The 27990-nt window shown below is 43.2% G+C and overlaps 1 protein-coding gene across 1 annotated transcript; it reads left to right on the forward strand.

Annotated features, from left to right (window-relative positions):
* Window positions 1-1188: 1188 nt before the first annotated feature.
* LOC144508315 (protein LKAAEAR1-like) lies at window positions 1189-27968 on the forward strand. The gene is made up of 4 exons (XM_078236141.1): window positions 1189-1302; window positions 18560-18878; window positions 23130-23252; window positions 26975-27968. The coding sequence occupies exons 2-4, from the start codon at window positions 18582-18584 to the stop codon at window positions 27035-27037; spliced, it is 483 nt and encodes a 160-aa protein (XP_078092267.1). The 5' UTR covers window positions 1189-1302; window positions 18560-18581; the 3' UTR covers window positions 27038-27968.
* Window positions 27969-27990: the final 22 nt, after the last annotated feature.

Below are 27990 nucleotides of genomic sequence, written 5' to 3' on the forward strand. Positions count from 1 at the left end.
CACCAGTCCCTATTCTTGGAACATGAACTAGTTGAGGCACACCAGTCCCTATTCTTGGAACATGAACTGGTTGAGGCTCACCAGTCCCTGTTCTTGGAACAAGAACTGGTTGAGACACACCAGTCCCCGTTCTTGGAATATGAATTGGTTCAGACACACCGATCCTTGTTCTTGGAACATAAGTTGTTTGAGACACACCAGTCCCTGTCCTTGGAACATGATTTGTTTGAGACAGACCATTCCCTGTTCTTGGAACATGAATTAGTTGAGACACACTGATCCTTGTTCTTGGAACATAAGTTGTTTGAAACACACCAGTCCCTGTTTTTGGAACATGATTTGTTTGAGGCACACCAGTCCCTGTTCTTGGAACATGAACTGGTTGAGACACACCAGTCCCTATTCTTGAAATATGAATTGGTTGAGGCACACCAGTCCCTATTCTTGGAACATTAAATGGTTGAGGCACACCAGTCCCTATTCTTGGAACATTAATTATTTGAGACTCACCAGTCCCTGTTCTTGGAAAATGAATTATTTGAGACACACCAGTCCCTGTTCTTGGAACATTAATTGTTTGAGACACACCAGTCCCTGTTCTTGGAACATGAACTGGTTGAGGCACATCTGTCCCTGTACTTGGAACATGAATCGGTTGAGGCACACCAGTCCCTATTCTTGAAATATGAATTGGTTGAGGCACACCAGTCCCTATTCTTGGGACATTAAATGGTTGAGGCACACCAGTCCCTATTCTTGGAACATTAATTATTTGAGACTCACCAGTCCCTGTTCTTGGAAAATGAATTATTTGAGACACACCAGTCCCTGTTCTTGGAACATGAATTGTTTGAGACACACCAGTCCCTGTCCATGGAACATGAACTGGTTGAGACACACCAGTCCCTGTTCTTGGAACATTAAATGGTTGAGGCACACCAGTCCCTATTCTTGGAACATTAATTATTTGAGACACACCAGTCCCTGTTCTTGGAAAACGAATTATTTGAGACACACCAGTCCGTTTTCTTGGAAAATGAATTGTTTGAGACACACCAGTCCCTGTCCATGGAACATGAACTGGTTGAGGCACACACCAGTCCATCCTCAGGTGACCCACCACCATGTGCCTTGTGACGTCATTGACCCTACCACAGGTAACCAGCGGAAGTGACCCGTGACCCGGAAGGAAAGCTGTGGGCCGTTACCTTGGCGACGTTTGTTTGGTTTCCTTTCAGCGCCTTGAAAATTGCCGATATGGCCGGGCGTCTCCTGCAAGTTTAAAAGCTCTTTACTGGAAAGGTGCGTTTATACTGTCGGTGTTTAGGTGCTTAGTGCTGTTAGTGTTTTGCCGAGGGAACCCGGGGTTTGCAGGAGGAGTGAGTGCAGTGCAAGTCAGCACATTCACCTGTGTGAGCGGGCCTGGCAACACCAGGCAAATACTCGGATTCAGAAGAGGGCCATGTATTGTATAACCCAGCTCAGCCTGCAGAGTGGGTGAGCATACACCGAGGTGGGCCTTGCCATATTGGAGTTTATTTATTAGTGTCATAAGTAGGCTTGCATTAACACTGCAATGAAGTTACTGTGAAACTCCCCGAGTCGCCACACTCCGGCGCCTGTTCGGGTACACTGAGGGAGAATTTAGCATAGCCAACGCACCTAACTGGCATGTCTTTAGGACTGTGGGAGGAAACCGAAGCACCCGGAGGAAACCCACACAGATATGGAGAGAACGTGCAGACTCCACATAGACAGTGACCCAAGCCCAGGAATCGAACCTGGGTCTCTGGCGCTATGAGGCAGCAGTGCTAACCCTAACCACAGCTTTGTGGTGTTGTGCACGGTTGCAGAAAATGTTGGAAACTCTCAGCAGGTCTGACAGTTTCTGTGGCGAGAGAATAGAGCCAACCTGTGGAATATTCGCATCCCGCCCGCCACGGGAATCATAGTGGATGGGGGTTGGGGGCGGGGAGGTTTGGTGGGACAGGGCCATGCAATGGTCCGTTGATCTCGGGTGGGATTTTCCAATATTGGGGTGAACGCGGCTGGAAGAACCCACCCAACGTTTCGCGCCTGGACGACCCTCAGAGCTGGCTCATTAAGCTCTGATGAAAGGTCACCCCAACTCGAAACGTTGGCTCTGTTCTCTCTCCACAGATGCTGTGAGACCGGGTGAGATTTTCCAGCATTTGTTGTTTTTGTTTCAGATTCCCGCATCCACAGTATTTTTCCTTTATCATTGTGCACAGTTGATTAATTTTACGATGGTAGAGGTGGCACAGAGGGCCCACTGGTTAGCATTGCTGCCTCACAGCACCAGGGGTTCGATTCCAGCCTTAGTGTCCTAAAATGTGTAGATTAAGGAGATTAGTGGGGTAAATATATGGGGTTACTGGAATAGGATAGCGCGGTGGACCTGGGTAAGGTGTTCTGATAGAGAGACGGTGCAGACTCCTTCTGCACTGTAGGGCTTCTATGATTCTAATGTTATAATCATGTTGCATATTTGGTAAATTCAGCAGTTCTGCCGTTCTGGTTAGCACTGCCGCCTCAAGGCACCAGGGACCCAGATTCAATTCCAGCCTTGGGTGACTGTGTGGAGTCTGCATGTTCTCCCCAAGTCTGAGTGGGTTTCCTCCAGGTGCTCCAGTTTCCTCCCGCAGTCCAAAGATGTGCAAGTTAAGTGGATTGGCCATGCTGAATTACCCCTTAGTGTCCCAAGATGTGTTAGGAGAATTAGCTATGGGAAATATGTGGGGTTACAGGGATAGGGTGGGGGTGGGGGGGGAAGCGGGGGAGGGGGGGGGGCGGTGATGGCCTGGGTAAGATGCAGACTCGATGGGCTGGATGGATTCTGTGATACCAAGCCAAGGAACCATGCTGAAGAAGAGCACAATAATGTTGCCAACCCTCCAGATTGACTTGGATTCTCCAAGGTATTGAAGATCAATCTCCAGGATACTGTTGTGTGCAACCTTCGAAAAAAGTCGTCAGGACATTAAAAAAGATTGGGTTTTTTTGGCCATTTTCTGTGAGCATTTCTCTCCAGAGAGGGGGAGGGAGTGTTTGTTTGTTTGTGGGATGCAGTGAGGCTGCTTGGCTGACAGCCAAGCATCATCCAATTTGGCAATGAGTCTTTTTGCTTTCCAGTTGTTGTAGGAAAGCAATGCGTCACCAGGATGGTGATTAATGGCAAGAGCGTGTTTTGTTGAAACCCCCAGGAAAACATTTAATTACAGTTGACAACCCTACCAGCTGAGTACTTGCAGCATTTTGGATTTTTTTGTGATAGGGACACCATATTTTTGTTCCACTTCTCCAAACTGTGCTGCCTTCCAAGTGCAGCTGCCCACTAGGAGCATGATGATATCAGTTAATTTATCTGACAGTGTTCACAAAAAAATTTAAATTATTTTCCTGTAAGTGTCTCTTATTCCCCAATTGCTTTTTGTGCCCTCTGGCCCTCTGAATGTGTTCCTCTACTGGCATATTCTGTATTGATGCTCCCTGCATCTCTTCTCTGTGCCTCTACTTTGGGCTTTCCTACATAATTTTGCCTTTGCCCTTTATCCATGAATGCTTCTCATTTCCCATGTGCTCACATGCCTGGGAAAGAAGTCAAGAGTTTTTTGATTTGATTTATTATTGTCACATGTATTAGTATACAGTGAAAAGTATTGTTTCTTGTGCGCTATACAGACAAAGCATACCATTCATAGAGAAGCAAAGGAGAGAGTGCGGGATATAGAGTTACAGTCGTAGCTAGGGTGTAGAGAAAGATCAACTTAATGTAAGGTAGGTCCAGTCAAATGTTTGATGGCAGCAGGGAAGAAGCTGTTCTTGAGTCTGTTGGTACGTGATCTCAGACTTTTGTATCTTTTCCCCAATGGAAGAAGGTGGAAGAGAGTATGTTCAGGGCGCATGGGGTCCTTAATTATGCTGGCTATTTTTCCGAGGCAGCAGTAAGTATAGACAGGGTCAATGGGTGAGAGGCCGGTTTGAGTGATGGACTGGGCTTCGTTCACGACCCTTTGTAATTTCTTGCGGTCTTGGATAGAGTAGGAGCCATACCAAGCTGTGATACAACCAGAAAGAATGCTTTCTATGGTGCATCTGTAAAAGTTAGTGAGACCAACTTGCTGTCATGGATGATCTTACTCTCATGGATGATCTTAGTGTATTGTATGGCACAATAACGTTTGTGTGGTCCAACTAGATCTAGTAATGGATATCTGAACTGGATATGCTCAAGTCTGTGACCCAGAACTTTAGGCGAAGGTAGCATTTTACCAAGAGGATTGACCACGATCGGAGAGAGTAAAGGTTTGCTGTGGACAAGGGCTACAAGTTGAAGTGAGGGTGTGATTGAGCAGATTGACAACTTCAGAGCTATTGAAACAAACGAAGAAAAAAAAAGCTAATCAGTTGAGAATTAGAAAGCATGTCTGAAGATGATTTGGGGGTTTTCTTATGCAGTGAGTTTCAAAAGGGGTCGGGGACGTGGGTGAGAAATACAAAGAAGTGTTGAGAGATGACTATATCTGTGCTGGAGACCGGGGAGTAGAGAGGCCATTTGCAATGGCAAGGTCAAAGGGGTGACTGCCAGTATTGATGGGAGAGGTCATATAGAAGTAGAAATTTAGGGTGGACCAGAGATATGTAAATTTGGAGAAGAGAGTGTAAGGGCAATGATAATTGATGTTGCTGAGGACAAGAAGTCATTCAGTTCAGAGGCTGAGGGAGGAAAGAGTAGGGAGGATATCTTGGTAAGAAAACTGATATGAGGTGAAGTGATGTGGTACACAAGGAAGGGAAATATCAGATGAAATCAGATGAATAGAGGGAGAGACGAGGTTGTGATTTGGTGATAAGAGCTACAATATCACCGCAGCCGTTTAGATGGATGGTGGAAACTATATAAAAGCAAAATACTGTGGATGCTGGAAATCTGAAATAAAAGCAGAAAATGCTGGATAGACTCAGCAGGTCTGGCAGCATCTATGGAGAGAGAAACAGCTAATGTTTCAAGTCCATATGACTCTTCAGAACTGGTGAAAACTATAGCTAGTCTTGTAGGTTTCAGTAAAGGACTAGATATCACCAATTGTAAGCCAATTTTCAATCAAAGCCAAATCATGGAAGACAAGGATCTCATTTTCGAGTGAATTGTAAAGGAGCTCTTATGGTTGGTCAGCTGGCAGTGATTATTCGGCTGAGCAACACAATAAAGGTTAGTGTGTACCTTGTGTTGGAAAGTTAGTGAAAGAGGAGGATGGTGCAATTGGGGTTGCTGTATGAGAGGAGACCATTGACAGTTAATTAGGTGCGGCCATTCAAAGAATGCCAAATATGGCACAGAAGGTAGCTATGTCCTTATCCAAGGAGGATGCGTGCCTGGCATGGTGGCAGCAGAAAAGTAGCGATGGATTGGGGAAGGCGAAGTATCCAAGAGATGATGACAAGAAGGTGCTAAGAGACTGATGCAATGGATTGAGATCTGGAGCAGCAGCTAAAAACCACATATGAATAGTGACAGCACACTGCGTTTCTTGCTACTGTTCCACTGAGATCATAGCACTGACTTTTAAAATTTCCCTTCCCTGTGACCCTGCTCCCCTGATCCTCTTCCTGAGTCTCCATGGTGCTTTTTTGTTTCTTTCCAAGTCTGCTTGATCAGGGGAGGCGATGGTCTAGAGGTATAATCGCTCGACTATTAATCCACAAACTCAGATAATGGTCTGGGAACCCGGGTTCGAATCCCGCCACGGCAGATGGTGGAATTTGAATTCAATAAAAAATATCTGGAATTAAGAGTCTACTGATCACCGTGAAACCATTGTCGATTGTCAGAAAAACACATCTGATTCACTAATGTCCTTTGGGGAAGGAATCTGCTGTCCTTATCTTGTCTGGCCTACATGTGACTCCATGGCCACAGCAATATGGTTGACTCTCGACTGCCCTCTGAAATGGCCTAGCAAGCCACTCAGTTGTAACAATCAGTACAAAGTCTCAACAAAGAAATGAAACCGGACGGACCACCTGGCATCGACCTAGGCACCGTAAAAGACAATGGCAAAACAAAACAGTCCTGTCGACCCTGCAAAGTCCTCCTTACTAACATCTGGGGGCTAGTGCCAAAATTGGGAGAGCTGTCTCACAGACTAGTCAAGCAATAGCCTTAGTCAAGCCACTATCATTCTCACAGAATCTTACCTCACAGATAGCACCCCAGACACCACCATTACCATCCCTCGATGTGTCCTGTCCCACCGGAAGGACAGACCCAGCAGAGGTGGTAGCACAGTGGTATACAGTCGGGAGGGAGTTGGCCTGGGAGTCCTTAACATTGACTCCGGACCCCATGAAGGCTTCAGGTTAAACATGGGCAAGGAAACTTCTTACTGGTTACCACGTACCGTCCTCCTTCAGCTGATGAATCAATAATCCTCCATGTTGAACAACACTTGGAGGAAGCACTGAGGGTGGCAAGAGTGCAAAATGTACTCTGGATGGGGGATTTCAATGTCCACCACCAAGAGTGGCTCGGCAGCAGCACGACTGATCGAGCTGGTCGGGTCCTAAAGGATATAACTGCTAGACTGGGTCTGCAGCAGGTGGGTAAAGGAACCAACAAGAGGAGATAACATACTTGACCTCATCCTTACCAATCTGCTGGCTGCAGATGCATCTGTCCATGACAGTATCAGTAAGAGTGACCACCGCACAGTCCCGCCTTCACATTGAGAATAATCTCCATTGTGTTGTGTGGCACTATCACCGTGCTAAATGGAACAGACTTCGAACCGATCTAGCAACTCAAGACTGGGCATCCATTGAGGCGCTGTGGGCCATCATCAGCAGCGGAATTGTACTCCAGCACAATCTGCAACCTCTTGGCCCAGCATATCCCCGACTCAACCATTACTGTCAAGCCAGGGGATCAACCCTGGTTCAATGGAGAGTGCAGGAGGGCATGCCAGGAGCAGCACCAGGCATACCTAAAAATGAGGTTTCAAACCTGGTGAAGCTACCAAACAGGACTACTTTCATGCCAAATGGCAAAAACAGCAAGTGATAGAGCTAAATGATCCCACAATCAACAGATCAGATCTAAGTTCTGCAGTCCTTCCACATCCAGTCGAGAATGGTGGTGGACAATTAAACAACTAACTGGAGGAGGAGGCTCCACAAATATCCCCATCTTCAATGATGGAGGAACCCAGCACATCAATGCAAAAGAGAAGGCTGAAGTATTCACAGCAATCTTCAGCCAGAAGTGCCGAGTGGATGATCCATTTCGGCCTCCTCCAGTGGTCCCCAGCATCTCAGACGCCAGTCTCCAGCCAATTCGATCCACTCGACGTGATATCAAAAAACGGTTGGAGGCACTGGATACTGCAAAGGCAAAGGGCCCTGATAACATTCCTGTAATAGTACTGAAGACTTGTGCTCCAGAACTTGCCGCTCCCCGAGCCAAGCTCTTCCAGTACAGTTACAACACTGGCATCTACCCAACAATGTGGAAAATTGCCCAGGTATGTCCTATACACAAAAAGCAGAACAAATCCAACCCGGCTAATTGCCGCCCAGTCAGTCTACTCTCGGTCATCAGTAAAGTGATGGGAGGGATCATCAATAGTGCTATCAAGCAGCGCCTGCTCAGCAATAACCTGCTCAGTGACGCCCAGTTTGGGTTTCGCCAGAGTCACTCAGCTCCTGATCTCATTACAGCCTTGGTTCAAACATGGACAAAAGAGCTGAATTCCGGAGGTGAAGTGGGAGTGACAGCCCTTGACATCAAGGCTGCATTTGACCGAGTGTGGCATCAAGAAGCCCAAGCGAAACTAGAATCAATGGGAATCAGGGGGCAAACTCTCCGCTGGTTGGAGTCATAGGAAGATAGTTGTGGTTGTGGAGGGTCAGTCATCTCAACTCCAGGACATCTCTGCAGGAGTCCCTCAAGGTAGTGTCCTAGGCCCAATAATCTTCAGATGCTTCATCAATACCTTTCCTTCATCATAAGGTCAGAAGTGGGGATGTTCGCCGATGATTGCACAATGTTCAACACCATTTGTGACTCCTCAGATACTGAAGCAGTCCATGTTCAAATGCAACAAGATCTGGACAATATCCAGGCTTTGGCTGACAAATGGCAAGTTGTCGCCATGCAAATGCCAGGCAATGACCATCACCAATAAGATACACTCTAACCACTGCCCTTGACATTCAATGGTGTTACCATCACTGAATCCCCCACTATCCACATCCTTGGGGTTACCATTGACCAAAAACTCAACTGCACTCACCACATAAACACAGTGGCTACAAGAGCAGGTCAGAGGCTAGGAATACTGCGGCGAGGGACTCACCTCCTGACTCCCCAGAGCCTATCTGCCATATACAAGGCACAAGTCAGGAGTGTGATGGAATACTCCCCACTTGTCTGGATGGGTGCAGCTCCACCAACACTCAAGAAGCTTGACACCATCCAGGACAAAGCAGCCCACTTGATTGTCACCACATCTACGAACATTCAATCCCTCCACCACCGACGCTCGGTAGCAGCAGTGTGTAATCTCTACAGGATGCACTGCAGCAATTCACCAAAGATCCTTAGACAGCACCTTCCAAACCCACAACCAATTCCATCTAGAAGGACAAGGGCAGCAGATAAATGGGAACACCATCACCTGCAAGTTCCCCTCCAAGTCACTCACCATCCTGACTTGGAAATATATCGCCGTTCCTTTGGGTCAAAATCCTGGAATTCCCTCCCTAACAGCAGTGTGGGTCAACCCTCAGAACATGGACTGCAGCGGTTCAAGAAGGCAACTCACCACCACCTTCTCAAGGACATCTAGGGATAGGCAATAAATGTGGCCAGCCAACGATGCCCATGTCCCAATGAATAAAAAAAAGATCCTGGTATGAGGGTTTATTCTGCTTCCTGTGGTCCTGGACCCAAGTCTTTCAATCACTTTAACCCATTGGAGTAATTTATTTCAAACTAATTCATTACATTTTCCTTTGTCTGATGTTACCTTTAATTAATGTAATTGTGAGAAGCAGTTGAACAGAGAATAATGTATTTATTTGCTGAGACCTCATTTAATTAGTTAATTCCTTAGATTTCTTGTATATTGGGTTGAAGGATCATGTTTATTTACTTTTATAAGTAATTATCATTGTCGATATTGCAGCAAGAGTGCCACAGAAGAAATTCAAATTTTAAAAATAATTTAGTCAAGCTTGAATGTTTCACAGTGCCACCTATAGTACCATAATAAATGATGCAGATGTGAGAATGTGTAAAATAATTCGATGGCTGTGGAATTACCATTCAATACGGACCATTGATATGTTTTTTAAATTTGTCTTTACGATTAGATGTCCAAAGTCCTTTTTAAACTCTTCAACATTGTGTTAATCAATATATCAAAAGGGCAACTGGGTTAAGTACCGATTTGCATCTATACAGTGCTTTTCACAACTACTGGCTTAAAACATTCATTTGTTAAAGCAATTGAAGTACTTTTGAAGTATAGTCACTGTTGCAATGTGGAAACATGAGAGTCACAGAATCACACAGTGCAGGAGAGGCCCTTCGACTCATTGGATCTGCACCATGAGAAACACCTGACCTACCTACTAATCCCATTTACCAGCACTTGGCCCATAGCCTTGAATGTTATGTCAATGTGTGTCCAGCATGCTTCCCAAACAGCAATGTGGTAATGACCAGATAATCTGTTTTTGTGACATTGATTGAGCGATTGGCCAGGATGAAAGAAAGGCTCAGGTTTGCAATTAAAATGGAGTGGCTGCACTTTCCCCTTCATTTCTGCCAAAGCACAATGTTAATATAGCTTTTGTTGGTGACAGATAAGATTACTCCCAGACTACAGCAGGATTCTCATTAATAAATGAAATTGAGACCATGTGATGTAAATAGGATTCCAATAAATTCTAACCCACCTCGCACTGGCTGTATCAGGAAAACCACCTGGCTGCAATAAGGAAAGTAAAATATTTATTAAATGTGGAACCGCAAGAAGCAGAAGTGATACTCCCACCCCCACATTAAATGACCCTCCAGATTGCAGATCCTGTCCGAGGATCCCCTACCGTCACTGCCATTATCTGCTAAGTGAACTTATCCTCCTTTTGAGGATCTCACCATGATTGTGCTCAGCTAATTCTGTTCACTCCATATGACATTTAAATAGCTGTGTACATTGGACAGAACAAACATTAAAGATCCATGGGACAGCACTGAGGAAGGTGGACATAGTTGTGGGAAATGGATCATTACCATTATGCAGTATTGCTGAAAGACTCCTTCAGGGCAATGTCCTTGGTGCAACTTTACCAATGACTTGCGCTCTGTCAAGGAGACAGAGTGGAATTGTTTTCTCACAAGCAGCTCGGTTCACAACTTCTCCAATGATGTAGCAGTCTAGGATAGTCTATAACAGGGTCTGGGAAGTTTTTAGGCTTAGACTGGCAAGTAACGTAATCTTTGCACCATTTAAGTACCAAGCAAAATTCCTTTGCATGACCTGCAGTGAGTGACATCAATATTGCCAAAAAACCCTATCATCGACATCCACTAAGCAGAAGCTTAACTGGAGCAGCCATAAGAGAGCAGGCACTCTTGGTACTGGTGCACTTTGACTAGTAGCTCTCCAACACATACAAAATGCAAACCAGAGGCATGATGGAATACTCACCATTTCCCTGGATGGACAAAGTTGTGACAACATTCAACATTGTCTAGAAACAACAAATTCACTCAATCAGTGTTCCTGCCACTGAATTCAGTATCCCACTCCTCCGTCACCGACAGTGTGGATGCAGTATCTACTAACTCCAGAATGCACTGCAGCAACGCTGTGCAACTACTTTGACGACACTTCCTAGCCTCATAGCTACCCCCAAAAAGGACAAGAATAGCAATGTTGTCGAAAATCCATCATTTTACAAGTCCTCCCACAATTCATGTATCATCCCAACTTGTTGTTAATTACCATCCCCTCATTGGCACTCGCTTTAAGCTCTAATATCCTCCTAACACCATTATATATACATCAACATGACAAGGACTGCAATTGTTCCTGAAGAAGCCCAGCAGTACCTTCTCAGGAGACTGCCACTTTTCTCTATGAGATATTGGAGTGCAAATATAATATGAATGTGGCTCATCAAACTTTTATCTCAGCCTAATTAGTACTTTGTACTGGTTCATTTTTGTGAGAAGGAAATTGAGTTTCAAGGCACATTTATAAATATAAAATACAATATATATGCATGATGCCATTCTTCATGATTTGCAATTCATCTCCGCATGACCGCAGTAACTAAAGTTTCGTTGGTTCAATCATTTATCATCAATTGTATGATTCAGTCATCATGCTTGATTGTGCTACCTAGAAGTTGTTTAGAATACCTTCTGGAGAACATTATTAAAACAAAATAGTTTTTAGGCCTATATTCTCCTCTAACTGGAGGCTTTGACCTTGTATTTAAAGGACTAATGAAAGTCTTATCCAGTAAGACAGTATATAAAGCAAGCACTGTATAATTTATGTCCAATATAACTATTTCCACTGTAGATAGAGTAGTAGGTAGGAGAAATAACAAGCAATGAAACAATTCCCTGGGCACAAGTCCACCTAGTTTCAGTTCCCGAACATGCTGTTTCTCATGTATTAGAGCATCAACAAAAAATATTCTGCTAGTTTTTCAAGGACCAGCTTCCTACTCATGTGGAATTGAATTTTCACTAGTATAGTCATATCTGAGCAATTTGGTGGACTTGGGGAATTTTAAACATGAGTGAGTTATGCCCAAAATCACTTGCATTTGTGTTTTCTGCAACCTTTCACCCTGGTTCATGATTCAATTCACCCACAACACTGGCCGTGACTGCTGGTCAAGATTACCAGATGCTCAATTGCATTGCTTTGGAAAGGTTATTCAAATTACCCTTATTTCCTGAGGCACATTATAATAAACTGGTGCACACCAATGAAACAATTAAATCATCCAATATAATTTTTAAAGTCATTTTCAGCAGTTTTTAACTGTGGTTACTCATACATGGAGGACTGGACAAAATGTGCACCAGACTGCAACTCTTAAATACATTGAGGACAACTTGTTAATGGAAAGAAAGGAAAATAAATGATTCTTTTCCGCCATGTTGTTCAATGTGCTGGTTCATGGATAATTTTATGTTTGTGGTTATTCAAGTTTCTTTACCCGGAAATTTGAACTGTAAACTAACATAAGAGATTAGCGTGCAAAATTAACGTGCATGGGATTAGGGGTTGTGTATTGAAATGGATAGAAAACTGGTTGACAGACAGAAAACAAAGAGTAGGAATAAATGGGTCATTTTCTGAATGGCAGGCAGTGACTAGTGGGGACCCAAATATGACTTCTCAAGATCCCATTTTTATAACTTAAAGATGTTGAAAATCCACCTTAGTCGATTGTTGGAAAATAACTAATTAGTCTATAATTTGTTAGTCATAAAATAAGAGTTAGCCCATTGGTTTTTAGCTGATTACACACATTCTTTATCTTGAGTTAGCCTTTGTCTTGAAGTTAAAAGATATAGCTTAAGAGAAGCCATAGTGTTAAACAATAATTGGTTAACTTAACTGTCTGTCATTTATAATGGATACATCTTGAATAAAGGCCTATTCATTCTTTCAGTCAAGGTTAACAGAAGGTTCATATTATCTTTTCAATCTGTCTGGGAAAGCAGCACCTTGCAATTTTCATGACATCTAAGGACCATATTAAAATCAAGTATTAAGTGATTATAATTGTAAAAGTTATAAACTTTTTGTGTCACTGATTACATTACGAGCTTTACGAATTCATTTATTAATGAGTTACTTATTCTTTAAAAGTTTCACAATTAAGACTGTCTATTTAACTAATCTGACTAGTTTCCAATAATGCAGGTTTCATTTTTTTTAAAAAAGCTTTTTAAAAATTATTTAACACAAAGTGCAAACTAATATGTTACTTCAGACTACAAAATGATAGGTGCACTAAAACTATTCATTTTGAAACTGCCAAAATATGGGAGAGGTTGTAAAGGAGATTTGCAAGAATGCTACCAGGGATGTGTGGGTATACATACCATGAATGATTGACAAGAGTTGGTATTTTTTCTCTTGAAAGGTCTTTAAAGGGGTCTTTAAAATTATGAATAGTTTTGAGAGTGTGAATACAGCAAAAATGTTTCCTCCTGTGGGGAAGCGCATAACTAGAGGCCATCAATCTATGGTAGTCACCAAGAAATCAGATTGGAAATTTATAAGAATCTTTCCCCAAGTTGTAAGAATATGGACTCACTATCACAGGGAATGGTTAAAGCGAATAATACAGATGGAGCTGAGGGAATAGATTCTGATGGTAGATTTAGATGGGAAAGGATGGGAGGAGGCTCAAGTGGGATATAAACACCAGCATGGATCAGTAAGACTGAATGGCATGTCTATCCTATGTAATGCTATATAAGCTTTCAATGTTACAAAGGAGACATCGTTTTAAGTTACTTTTAAACTTGGGACTAAAATAAAAATCAAAATGACCTGGATATGAGCAAGCATGAAAGGCAGAAGTGAAAATGAGGAAGTACTGTCATAGCAGAATGATCACATTCTCTGATGATTAACTAGTTTATAGATTTCACTATTGCAGAATACTGGCAGTACCATATTGTAATTTTGATACTTAGAATCCCATTCAGGTTGCAATGTAAAACCCTAACATATTGAAAATACTGAAAGAATATGATTGAGATGGCACCAACAAAATTTACTTGCGACTGGAATAGTTAAAGGAATTGCTTGTTGGCCTGTGCATGCATTTATCTTACAAGTTTTGTATTGACGCGAAGCAATAGCTTCTGATTTTCCATCAGGAAAAGCTAGAATTCCAACGTGTGTTGTAGAGTGCATGTTATTGCTCCAGGCATACTGTAGACTGCATTTTCTCCTTTATAAGATAGGATAATAGGTCTTAGTAGGCATGTAGGTTTTATTGCAAGAGCATCGGAGTACAAGGATGAGGAAATCCTGCCGCAGTTCACAGGGCTTTGGTGAGACCACACATGGGATACTATGCGCAGTTCCGGTCTCTATATTTAAGGAAGGATATATTTGCATTGGAGGTGGTGCAGTGGAAGTTCACTTTGGTTCCTGAGATGAGAGGATTGTTTTATGATGAGAGACGGAGTAAATTGGGCCTGTACTCTCTGGAGTTTTAAAGAATGATCGCAGAAAACGTTTAAAAATTCTGAAGGGGCTTAACAGGGTAGATGTTGAGATGTTGTTTTTCCTGGCTGGGGAATCGAGATCATGGGAGCACAGACTCATGATAAAGGGAAGATTATTTAGGCCCAGGGTGAGGAGAAATGTCTCCACTCAAGTCTTCAGAATCAACGGGTGGATCTTTGGAATTCTGTACCCTAGCGGGTTGTGGAAGCTCCAGCATTGAGTGAATTTAAGGTTGAGATAGATAGATTTTTGGCCTTTCAGGGAATTGAGGGATATAGGGAGTCAGTGAGGGAGTGGAGTTACGCACGTGATCGTGTTGAATGGTGGATAGGCTCAGGGGTTGTATGGTCTACTGCTGCGCCTGTTTCTTATGCTCTCATTAAGTGGGAATAGTGAAAGAAGTATATGGGTTAGTAGTTTGGGAGTATTGGGAATGTTATGGGGCTTCTCTCTGACCTGATATTTCTGGCACTGATCCCTACCTCAGTATTTCTCCCTTTCCCTTCCCAATCTTTCTCTTTCCTCTGATACCTACTTTGGTTCCTAATATTACTCTCATTGCAATCTGTCTCTTTTGTTCTTGCCACTGTCTTTCTGTCTGTCTTCCTCCACTGTTCTCTCCCCAAGTTCTCTTTACCCATCTCTCTCTTTAAAAAATCCAGAAATTTAATTTATCTTGCTAGAAATTTCTTCCTCTTAACTCCCACCAACAACTCTTTCACCATCTCAATAGAGATTGGGTAAACTGGGGTTGTTCTCCCTGGAAAGACGGAGGATGAGGGGAGACTTAATAGAGGTATATAAAATTATGAAAGGCATAGATAGGGTGAACGGTGGGAAGCTTTTCCCCAGGTCGGTGGTGACGTTCACGAGGGGTCATAGGTTCAAGGTGAAGGGGGGGAGGTTTAACACAGATATCAGAAGGACATATTTTACACAGAGGGTGGTGGGGGCCTGGAATGCGCTGCCAGGCAAGGTGGTGGAGGCGGACACACTGGGAACGTTTAAGACTTATCTAGACAGCCATATGAACGGAGTGGGAATGGAGGGATACAAAAGAATGGTCTAGTTTGGACCAGGGAGCGGCACGGGCTTGGAGGGCCGAAGGGCCTGTTCCTGTGCTGTATTGTTCTTTGTTCTTTGTTAATAACAATGTCTGCCCTACACCATTGCTCCTAAAAATCATCCCTCTGTGTCTTGCTAAAAAAATTTCTTCTCCTCATTGCATCTCTTTTACTCTCCCTAACTCTGTGTCACGCTTCCCCTCTATCTCTCACCTTGCCTTGTGTACCCTCTGAAGTTACTGGGATGAGCTGGCTGGAATGTCAAAAAGGGAAAGTAAAAGTCTAGAAAGAAAGCCAGTGCAGCCAAAGAAGATCAGCAAGTGTGGGATTGGTTCAATGTAAGGTGGAAATGGACACCTTGGCTAATCAGGTCAGGGAGGAGGAAGGTGTTAGTTAGTTAATAGGGCTTATAATAGAGGACGAGAGGCCAGGGAGCATTGAGGAGGTGAGCGGGTGGTGCCAGGGAGAACGGGAGACCTTGGTCAAACCAACCTCACTCATTGGTCTAGAATGAAAAATTTAAATGTGGAGCATGGAAGAGCAGCAGGTAAGGGTAGTTATTAAGACTGAATGGCAAGTGCACTTCAAGGCCAGCATCCAATGTCAGGTCAACTTGGAAATTGAGAGCAGAGATGCAACAGCACCACCTTTTGTTTAAAGCACAGAACTGCAGTTAAGTAACAGGCAAGAAAGCATTTAAAAAGGAAAAAAATAACTTGCTTTTTTATATAGTATCTTATCAGATCTCAGGAGGGACCAGACACAGTGCTTTCCAGGTAATTGGTTAATTTTGATGTATGGTCATTAAAATCTCAACCAGTTTGCACGCAGCAATGGTTCACAATTGTAGAAATGAATTGCCAAATAATTTTATTTCAGTCTTGTTGATTGAATGAGAAAACATTAAGCAGCTCATTGGGAGAAGTACTCGTGTTCACCTGAGGGGATTAGTTTAATTCTGAAGGACAGGCACCCTAATAATGCTTTGTACAGAGCTGAGCAACTTTCTGATTTCCATGTTTAACCACGCATACGTGGTCTCTGGAAGTTGTTGTCCAATTTGCATTTCAACAATGGTGAGCACTAATAACCATAATACATGGACCAAGAAGTCAGAGAATGCTCTGTTCCAAATTCCTTACATTTGACCTCTGACCCAATCCTAACCCATCCATTTTTGAGAGTTAAGATTCATATCCTATATCCTATAAGCAGGAGTACCTGCTTCCCTGTTACATTCAAGACCCAGCATCACATGATGGCTGGTCTGCCAGTTGAGCTGAGAGGTACTGATCACCCAGTAGGCTGAGTTAACCTCATCAGGGGCCATGGGCTGCTGTGTTGCCTGGAGTTTTGAGGAAAGTAAGAAGTCTCACAACACCAGGTTAAAGTCCAAACAGGTTTATTTGACAGCACAAACTTTCGGAGCACTGCTCCTTCATCAGGTGAGTGAGGACTTGTGTTCACAAACAGTGAACACAAGTCCTCACTCACCTGATGAAGGAGCAGTGCTCCGAAAGCTTGTGCTGTCAAATAAACCTGTTGGACTTTAACCTGGTGTTGTGAGACTTCTTACTGTGCTTACCCTAGTCCAACGCCGGCATCTCCACATCACGTTTTGAGGAAATGCAGTATTTTTAATTGAGGTATCTTGATTAGCACTCTTAACACAGAAAAACAAAGGGGATGTGATTGAAGTGAGCTTATGGTTTGTGCAGTCAGACCATTCCAATGAAAGATGGACAGGAAAGCTGTCAGGGACTCATGGGCACAGTGGCATTGGCACCAACCTGCTATATGCCAATTAGTGGTCCTCCCCCGACCCTTCAAAGTTAGATTGGGTCAGTGCTGGTGAGCACAACAGGCACAATACCAGTATATTTGATTTGATTTATTATTGTCACATGTATTAGTATACAGTGAAAAGGGTTGTTTCTTGCGCACTATACAGACTATAGGATACACTTTCAAGAACTTTTAGAGGCACGGGTTATATTTTTAAACAATTCTTATGTTACGCTGCAGAGATAGAACATGGGTAGGGGTGTGGGGCACAATGGAGTCACGAACCCATAGGCCATGAAGCAATAGAGATTTCATCAAGTGCCCTGACTTGGGAACTGGAACACTTTTTTCAACTGAATTACATTGTTAATGCTTGGCCTGAAACTATGATAAGGCAGACTTGTGGCAGCAGAGGGAAGCCCCAGAAAAACCTCAGTTGAATACAAAAAAGATTGATCCTTTCTTTTGTCTTTTTCATTGAGCCAAAGTAATGCCAAAGTCCTAAGGGTTTGAAAAGAGGAGCATCCACCCTAAGCAAAAGGAAGTACAGTAAGATCCTGATGGTAGCCATGCTTACAACACTACACAGTTCACTAGCTCATAAAATCTAAAGATAGGGCACATTTCTGATTAAGAATCCACCAAATTGCAAATTTTATGGTGACACAGTAGCGGCGCACAGTAGGGTGGCACGGTAGCACAGTGGTTAACACTGCTGCTTCACAGCTCCAGGGACCTGGGTTCAATTCCCGGCTTGGGTCACTGTGTGGAGTTTGCACATTCTCCCCGTGTCTGCGTGGGTTTCCTCCGGGTGCTCCGGTTTCCTCCCACAGTCCAAAGATGTGCGGGTTACGTTGATTGGCCATGCTAAAATTGCCCTCAGTGTCCTGGGATGCGTAGGTTAGAGGGATTAGTGGGTAAAATATGTAGGGATATGGGGGTAGGGTCTGGGTGGGATTGTGGTCGATGCAGACTCGATGGGCCGAATGGCCTCTTTCTGTGCTGTAGGGTTTCTAAGATTTCTTCTAAGTGGTTAACACTGCTGCCTCACAGCGCCAGAGACCCGAGTTTGATTCCCAGCTTGTGTCTCTGTCTGTGCAGTCTGCACGTTCTCCCCGTGTCTGCGTGGGTTTCCTCCGGGCGCTCCGGTTTCCTCCCACATTCTGAAAGACATGCTGGTTAGATGCAGTGGCCATATTAAATCCTCCCTCAGTGTTACCCGAACAGATGCCAGAGTGTGGCGACTAGGGGATTTTCACAGTAACTACATTGCAGTGTTAATGTAAAACTACTTGTAACTAATAAATAAACTTAAATAAATACAGAACTACCAAGGTACCCCCAGGCTAATTTTAGATTATTTTTTCTCATACAAACTCTAACATTTTTGTTTACAATTTGTTACAGAATCTAGAAAAAAAATTACCAAATGTCTGAGAAGGAAATGAATTCGCGTGGCTTAGTTTCACCCATTGAGATTAAAGTCACTACAGATCTAAAGAAAACAATTTCTCAGCCACAGGTTTCTCAGGAATTCCAGAAAGATGCACCAAGTTCACAGGAATACCCAAAGATTGGAGATTTTATTATGCTTAGACCAGATGTAACTCTTGACTGTCATCAACAATTAGAAAGGAAAAAACAACAAAATCTTATTGGGCAACTAAATGCTGCTAAATCGTACAACAAGATACACAGTATGAGAATGCGTTACCGAAAGATGAGAGTAAGTGAGATTTTCAACATTTCTTGTAATTATCATGCAATTGAATAATCATTTTTGATTTGTTCATAATATATTGGTTACAACTACTGAGAAACAGCAGAATTATCTCATGTCATCTTCAATTAATTAATTGGGCACAACTCACATAATTGCAACAGATATCATTATTAAAAGTTCTAACTTAAATATATAAGGGAAAAAACTTTAAAGTCTCTAAAAACGAGCATGGGGATCTTGGTGCATGCCTAACCTGTGCCCATTGCTTCTGGTGCAGGTAGCACACTTAACCTGAGCACTGCTGCCTCACAGCGCCAAGGAGCCGTGTTCCATTCCCGGCTTGGGTCACTGTCTGTCCGGTGTCTGCACGTTCTCCCCGTGTCTGTGTGGGTTTCCTCCGGGTGCTCCCGTTTACTCCCACAGTACGAATGACGCGCTGGTTAGATGCATTGGTCATGCTAAATTTTCCCTCAGTGCATCCGAACAGACGCTGGAGTGTGGCGACTTAGGGGGTTTTCACAGTAACTTCATTGCAGTGTTAATGTAAGCCTACTTGTGACACCAATAAGTAAACTTTGAACTTGGTACAGTGTGCTAATTTGCATGATTTCTGCATGCAAGGCTCTTAAAGGCATGGTGTATTCGAGCTGGAGCGGAGTGGAAGGGAGTCTGAGAGGAAGAAAAATTACATTATGATGCAAGAGGTTGGAGTGAGCTCCAAAGTTCTCCTGATGCTGAACTGGATGCCTTAGTGGAGGAGGTGGACAGGAGAGAAGTTCTCTATCCACATGGAGTCAGGAGGCCTCAAATTGTCCACAGGCAGTGGTATCAATTTACCAGGTCAATGCCAGCAATCAAGCTCTGAGGTCCTGGAAGTAGTGCTGCAAGTGGTTCAATGACCTTACACAAATGGTCATAGTCAGTGAATGTATTTTAAAATGCTGTATCCCACCAGCTAAATCACCAGCCTCGCACACCATTCAATGCAAAACATCCTATCTACCAACAATCTCTTATCAATGATGACTCATTTCACACATTCATAGCTTTAATTCATTCACCCTCACACACGCTTAGCGCTGCTGCAGGCTTCATAGCCGTTTGTGGGTGCTACTAGTTATTCAACCATGGCAGGCAAATCACCCAAACAGATTGCATGACACTCAATGATACACTTCCTCTCGCGAAGAGGACAAGCTGACACAACCAAAAGCCACAGGAGCTGATCAGCATGGAACCAACATAATTTCACCCTCATGGAGGCGAGATTGGTCACCATCGTCGGAGTGGTCACTGCTGAGGCTGTGGGGTTAAACCATTGAAGATGACAGCATTATTATGTCTATTCCTTTCTCTTGTATCCACTTCCCCTTTCTTCCACAATCTCTTCCAATTTAAAAGCTACAGAGGATGGAAACATGGAAGTTATTTTCACCCTACATCCCTCTCATCACCCACCCTTCTGCCTTTCTCTTCCCAGATACCCAAGAACTACAATATATCTAGGAGAAAGCATTCATAGAAAGCATTCTTTCTGGTTGTATCACAACGTGGTATGGCTCCTGCTCTGTCCAAGACCGCAAGAAACTACAAAGGGTTGTGAATGAAGCCCAGTCCATCACTCAAGCCAGCTCTCATCCATTGACTCTGCCTACACTTCTCGCTGCCTCAGCAAAGCAGCCAGCATAATTAAGGACACCACAGACCCCGAACATACTCTCTTCCACCTTCTTCCGTTGGAAAAAAGATACAAAAGTCTGAGGTCATAAGACATGGGAACAGAATTAGGCCACTCAGCCCGACGAGTCTCTCTGCCATTCAATCATGGCTGATAGTTTTCTCATCCTCATTCTCCTGCCTTTTCCCCATAACCCCATATCCGTTTATGAATCAAGAACCTATCTATCCCCGTCTTAAAGACACTCAATGACCTGGCCTCCGCAGTCTTCTGAGGCAAAGAGTTCCACAGATTCATCACTCTCTGGCTGAAGAAACTCCTTCTCATCTCTGTTTTAAAGGATCGTCCCTTTAGCCTGAGGTTGCCCCTCTGGTTCTAGTTTTTCCTACTCGTGGAAACATCTTCTCCACGTCCACTCTATCCAGGCCTCACAGTACCCTGTAAGTTTCAATAAGATCCCCTCTCATCCTTCTAAACTCCAATGAGTACAGACCCAGAGTCCTCAACCGTTCCTCATACGACAAGCTCTTCATTCCAGGCATCATTCTTGTGAACCTCCTCTGGACCCTTTCCAAGGCCAGCACATCCTTTCTTGGATATGGGGCCCAAAACTGCTTACAACACTCCAAATGGGGTCTGACCAGAGCCTTATACAGCCTCAGAAGAACATCCCTGCTCTTGTATTCTAGCCCTCTTGACATGAATGCTAACATTACATTTGCCTTCCTAACTGCCGACTGAACCTGCACGTTAACCTTAAAAGAATTTTGAACAAGGGCTCCCAAGTCCCTTTGTGCTTCTGATTTCCTAAGCATTTCCTCATTTAGAAAATAGTCTATGCCTCCATTCCTCCTTCCAAAGTGCATAATCTCGTGTACCAACCGACTCAAGAACAGCTTCTTCCCTGCTGCCATCAGACGTTTGAATGGACCTACCTCATGTTAAGATGATCTTTCTCTACACCCTAGCTATGACTGTAGCACTACATTCTGTACTCTCTCCTTCTCTATGAACAGTATGCTTTGTCTGTATAGTGCGTAAGAAACAATATTTTTCACTGTATACCAATACATTTGACAATAATAAATCAAATCAAATATATAGGTTAGAGGGATTAGCAGTGTAAATACATGGGGTTACGGGGTAAGCCTGGGTCTGAGTCAGTGCATACTCAATAAGCTGAATGGCCTCCTGCTTTATAGGGATTCTATGAGTCTATGATGTATGAGATAATGCATTTGGGAAAGGCAAGCCAGGCGAGGGAATGCGCCATATAAGGTAGGATTTTTAGAAGTTTTGGGAGAAGAGGGACTTTGAATGCAAGCCACAGATCTCTGAAGGTAGCAAGACAGCTATGTAAGATGGTTCGGAAGGCATATAAAATGCTTTCCCTTACTAGCCGAGGCTTAGAATATAAGAATGGGGGCATTAAGCTGGAGCTTAATGTCACAGCTAGAGTTCTGGCCACCACATAGGAAGGATGTGACCAAGTAGAGGACACAGAGGAGATGTAGATGACTGTTGCCAGGAATGTAGAATTTTAACTAGGAGGGAGAATTGGATAGGCTGGTGTTGTTTTCTTTGAAACAAAGGAGGTTGGAAGTTTAATTGAAGCATAAACATTATGAGAGGCCCACGTACAGTGAATAAGAAGGAGCTATTTCCCTTCGCAAAGAGACCAACAACCAGGAGGCATGGATTTTAAGTAATTGGGAGAAAAAATGAAGGAGATTGAAAGGTCTGTAACTCATTGCCTGAATGAACGGTTGAGGCAGTTCCCATCATCTCATTTAAATGTGCTCATGCACTTGAAATGTCCTAGAATCTTAGAAACCCTACAGCACAGAAAGAGGCCATTCGGCCCATCGAGTCTACACCGACCACAATCCCACCCAGGCCCTACCCCCATATCCCTACATATTTACACACTAATCCCTCTAACCTACGCATCCCAGGACACCAAGGGGCAATTTTTAGCCTGGCCAATCAACCTAACCCGCACATCTTTGGACTATGGGAGGAAACCGGAGCGCCCGGAGGAAACCCACGCAGACACGAGGAGAATGTGCAAACTCCACACAGACAGTGACCCAAGCCGGGAAATCGAACCCAGGTCCCTGGAGCTGTGAAGCAGCAGTGCTAACCACTGTCCGACCATGCCGTCCTAATTTACAAGGGCATGCCCTAGAAACAAGAGCTGGAAAGTAGCACAGAAATAATGGGCTGAATGACCTCCTTCTGTGCCATTAAGTTTCTATGTTTCTAATTTCTAATAACAATTATGCAAATTTCGCACAATATATAAGTCTGTATCTTCAGTTTGTTATTGAATATCACTAATTTTTCTACACATCAACGACAAAAAGTAATACTGCACCCTGCAGGTATCTTCAGAATACTTGCGACCTTTTCTACACTCGCAACAGTTTACAGTTTTCTCCACAGGACTGATTTTACAGAATTGCGCTCCATGTGGTTAATACACCACAAATGCCTCTTATTTTACCCCAACAACTTATGAAGTAAGATCAGTGTACCTTGAATAAGACAGCAACACTTGTGTTTTCTCTTGTTAGGCTGAAGAAATAAATCATTTAATATTATCTCAGCCAACAGCCAGAAAGGCTATCCGACTAGAGGCTCTTCTTCCGCCGTGGCATGAAAAAAATGATCTCAAAGATCCCTTGAAGAAACTGGAGGTACGTCCCTGCAAAGTAAACCCAGTGAGTGAGAGGCAACAGGCATCCCTCCAGCATGGAAGGAGAAAAAGCCGAGATTTCAGATAAGGAAGAGAGAAAGTGGGTGAAATTTCAGGGCCATTATTCTTTGGAAGAGGAAATACTTCATTCTCATTGACCGAGGGAAAAGCAATTACAATGCCTCCCTTTCTTTGAGGCACAGTGGTTAGCACTGCTGCCTCACAGTGTCAGGGACCCGGGTTCGACTCCCGGCTTAGGTCACTGTCTGTGCAGAGTCTGCACGTTCTCCCCGTGTCTGCGTGGGTTTCCTCCGGGTGCTCCGGTTTCCTCCCACAGTCCAAAAGACATGCTGGTTAGGTGCATTGGCCATGCTAAATTCTCCCTCAGTGTGCCTGACAGGTGCCGTTGTGTGGCGACTGGGGGATTTTCACAGTAACTTCATTGCAGTGTTAATATAAGCCTACTTGTGACACTAATAAATAAACTTAAAAACTTAAACTTTATCAAGATGTGGACTACCTTCCCAAATCATAGAATCTATGGCACGGAGCCAGGTCCTTCGGCCCAAACTGGTCCATGCCGACCAAAAAGCCCATCTAAGGTAACCCCATTTGCCTGCATTTGGCCCATATCCCTCTAAGCCTTTCCTATCCATGTATCTATTCAAATACCTTTTAAATGTTGTCAATGTCCCTGCCTCAACCACTTCCTCCGGCAGCTCATTCCACATACGTACCATCCTCTGTGTAAAAAAAGTTGCTCCTCAGGTTCCCATTAATTCTTTCTCCTCTTAACTTAAACCTATGCCCTCTAGTTCTCGATTCCCCAATCCTGGGAAAAAGACTGACTGCGTTCACCCTATCCATGCCTCTCATGATCTTATACACTTCTACAAGATCACCCCTCAGTTTCCTACGCTCCAAAGAAAAAAGTCCTAGCCTGTCCAAGCTCTCCCTATAAGTCAGTCCCTTGAATCCTGGCAACATCCTTGTAAATGTCTTCTGCACTCTCTCCAGTTTAATAACATCTTTCCTATAGCAAGGTGCCCAAAATTGAACACAATACTCCAGGTGCAGCCTCAAAAACGTCCTGTACAACTGCAACATAACTTCCCAACTTCTATACTCAATGCCCTGAAATCCAGCATGCCAAAAGCCTTCTTCACTGCCCTATCTACCTATGATTCCACCTTTAGAGAACTGTGCACCTCAACTCCAAGGTCCCTCTGTTCCGCAATACTCCCTAAGGTCCTACCGTTCACTGTTAAAGCCCTACCTTGATTTAACGTTCCAAAATGCAATACCTCACACTTATCTGTATTGAACTCCATTTGGCATTTCTCGGCCCACATCCCCAACTGATAAAATCCTGCTGCAATTTTTGATAACCTTCTTCACTGTCTACAATACCACATATTTTAGTATCATCTGCAGACTTACTGATCATGTCTTGTATATTCTCATCCAAATTGTTGATATCGATAACAAACAGCAATGGGCCCACCACTGACCCCCTAAGGCACACCACTAGTCACAGGCCTCCAGTCCAACAAGCATCCTTCCACCATAACCCTCTGCTTCCAATCATCAAGCCAATTGTATATTCAATTTGCCAGTTCTCCCTGGATTCCATTTGATATAATCTTACAAAGGCCTTACTGAAGTCCATATAGACTACGTCTACAACCCTGCCCTCATCAACCTTCCTGGTCACTTCATCAAAGACGTCTAACAGATTTCTAAGGCATGATCTCCCATGCACAAAGCAATGCTGACTACTCCTAATCAAACCCTGTCTATCCAAATGCCTGTATACCTTATCCCTCAGAATCCTCTCTAGTAACTTACCCACTACAGATGTTAGGCTTACCGGTCTATAATTCCCAGGTTTTTCTTTGCAGCCCTTCTTAAATAAGGGCACAACATTTGCTACCCTTCAGTTTCTGGTACCTCACCCGTGACTGACGATGATGTAAATATCACAGCCAGGGTTCCTGCAATTTCTTCTCTGGCCTCCCGCAGTGTTCTTGGATATACCTGGTCAAGGCCAGGAGATTTAACCGCCTTCATACATTATAATTCGTCCATCACCACTTCTATTGTAATGCGAACTGTCCCCAATATATCACCACTAGCTTTCCCAGGTTCCCAAGTCTTCATGTCTTTCTCCACAGTAAACACAGAGGAGAAATATTCATTGAGAACCTTGCCCAACTCCTGCGATTCCACACATGTGTGTGTCCATTTTGGTGCTTGAGGGGTCCTATTCTCTCTCGAGTTATTCTTTTTCCTTTAATATACTTAAAGAATTTCTTTGGATTCACCTTAATCCAAAACTAAATCCTTATTTAAAGCTACCTCATGCCCCTTTTTGTCCTCCTAATTTCCTTCTTGAATATACTTCAGTATTCCCTGTACACCTCCAAGAAATCCCTTGATCCCAGCTGCTTGTACCTGAGCATGACTCCTTTTTCCTGGCCAAAACCTCAACAAGTTTTGTCATCCAGGGTTCCCTACACCTGCAGACAAAGTATATGCAGGATTCTCACAGAAGACGAGGTGCAACAATAATGCATTGCTTTGGAACCATTCACAGGACCATTCAAGAAATTTTCCAATTTCCAATGCCTTTTGTGCCCGAACTTTGCCTTGCTTGGGGATGACTTTGCTTATTATTCCCAAACCTGCCATTCAGTTGGCTGAGAGGGTTAATAATGGGGTGGTGGTGATGGGGGCAGGGGTGGTGGGTGGGGGGTTAGTTGCAGAGTGCGGTAGTTGCTCAACAAGGAAGGGTGTAGATTTGTTGACTGGGGTGGAGGTGCAAAGACCCACTCTTTTGCAAATTGTGGTTGTAAGAGCAATTGAGCCTCAGAGAATGCACAGTTAAGCCTCGCCTACTGACAGAAATGGAACCCAAACAATTAATGGAGCCTCACAGCCATCAAAATTCACTCTGAACTTCACACCATTGCAGCCTCGGAGTTCGTCAGCTTATAATCTCATCCACAACCCTGCTGCGGGCCACACCCCACATTTTGGCAACCCCATGTCTATGGCTAGGGTCAAATCACTACTTGGTACAGTGAAACAAGCCATCAGACCCGACAACAAAAATTCTACCCCGACTAAATATATGAAAATGCAGTGTGTCTTATACCATACAACTTATCCCTCTTCGTGTGAAAATTCTAGTTTAATGCTATATTTTGAGCCATGGATATACCATTGTGAGGAATCGATTAATCTAGCCCTGCTGCTTCACAGCACCAGGGACCCAGGTTCGATTCCTGGCTTGGGTCACTGTCTGTGTGGAGTTTGCACGTTTTCCCCATGTCTGCGTGGGTTTCCTCCGGGTGCTCTAGTTTCCTCCGACAGTCTGAAAAGGCGTGCTGGTTAGGTGCATTGACCCGAACAAGCGCCGGACTGTGGCAACTAGGGGAATTTCGCAGTAACTTCATTGCAGTGTTAATGTAAGCTTACTTATGACTAATAAATAAGCTTTATCTTTAAGATTCATCTATTCTCATTTCAACTGAGAGTAGTATTTAATCTCATCTGTCTGTCTATCATTGATGAAAGGAGCGTGCTTCACTATCCTTCATTTTCTTATGTAATGTATGTGTAAGAACAACTTATCTACATGTCCTTATCACTCTTAGAACAATGTAACCCTTTTTCACAATGCCTTTGATAATTTATTTTTCTATCGATATTGTTTTACAGAGAAGAAGAGTAGAACAAATCATGAGCGATGAAGCAGGACTGACAATAAATCGAATTTTATAATAGATAATGTGCCATAAATTTGTACCAATTGACAGAGAATCAATTTTCGGTGCTTTGTTTGTAAAATTAATACTTTTAATAAAACACGGGACATTTTGATGGTAGCTTAATGAAACATTTATATACAAGGAGCAATGCAGTGTGCAAGTATATTCATAAAATGGAATTGAGTACATCTCAAAAAAGTTCAAAAAATCAATCAAAACTCAATTTTGTGAAGTTTTGTATTTCTTTATTAAAGCACGTACCTTTTTATGTTATTGACCATCTGTCCAAAGCAACCAAAAATTAGTCTCTTTTGAAAATCTGGTGAAATCATCTTTGTGATCTAACGGTTTTAATTCCACGCCATTTCTTTCTATTCTCAATTTGGAATAAACTTTGCATAAGATTTATTTTTAAATATTCGTGTTTGGGGCCCCCATTTGAAGAATGCAGTAAGTTATTTTAATTTTGAGTCCCTCTAATAATTAAAAATCTGTGTCATTAAAATGCACCTGATGGAAAAATTATTTTATTTAATGTTATGCAAGTATTCATAATCACCTTACTACATCGGTATGATGTGATCACTATTTTAACAAATGTGATGGCTGGTGCCATTAAGGTAGCAGACTTCTAAACAAATTTGTTACCAATAATGCAGTGCAATTTCAAGGCGCTAAAGTTCTGAAAGGCAAGATTTATTTCTTATTGTGTTTATTTATCCACAGACTGGGCAAGTGTTGGAAATCAGCTGCAGAGGAGAAGTAATTAGTGGTTTTTATTGGAGAGGGGAAATTTAAAGAGGATAATCATGATGGTTCATTTACAAGCCAGTGTAGCCTGGGGTAGAATTTTATTTTCAGTGATAAAAGTGACCCTCAATGTTTTGAAGCTCTCACTTTGTTTAAGTTTGTTAGCTGAAGTGCTAAACAAATGTCCTGACATCGCTCACCAATTTGATAAAGATC

The sequence above is a fragment of the Mustelus asterias genome, chromosome 20 (genome assembly GCF_964213995.1).
Source record: "Mustelus asterias chromosome 20, sMusAst1.hap1.1, whole genome shotgun sequence".
NCBI classification, from domain to species: Eukaryota; Metazoa; Chordata; class Chondrichthyes; order Carcharhiniformes; family Triakidae; genus Mustelus; species Mustelus asterias.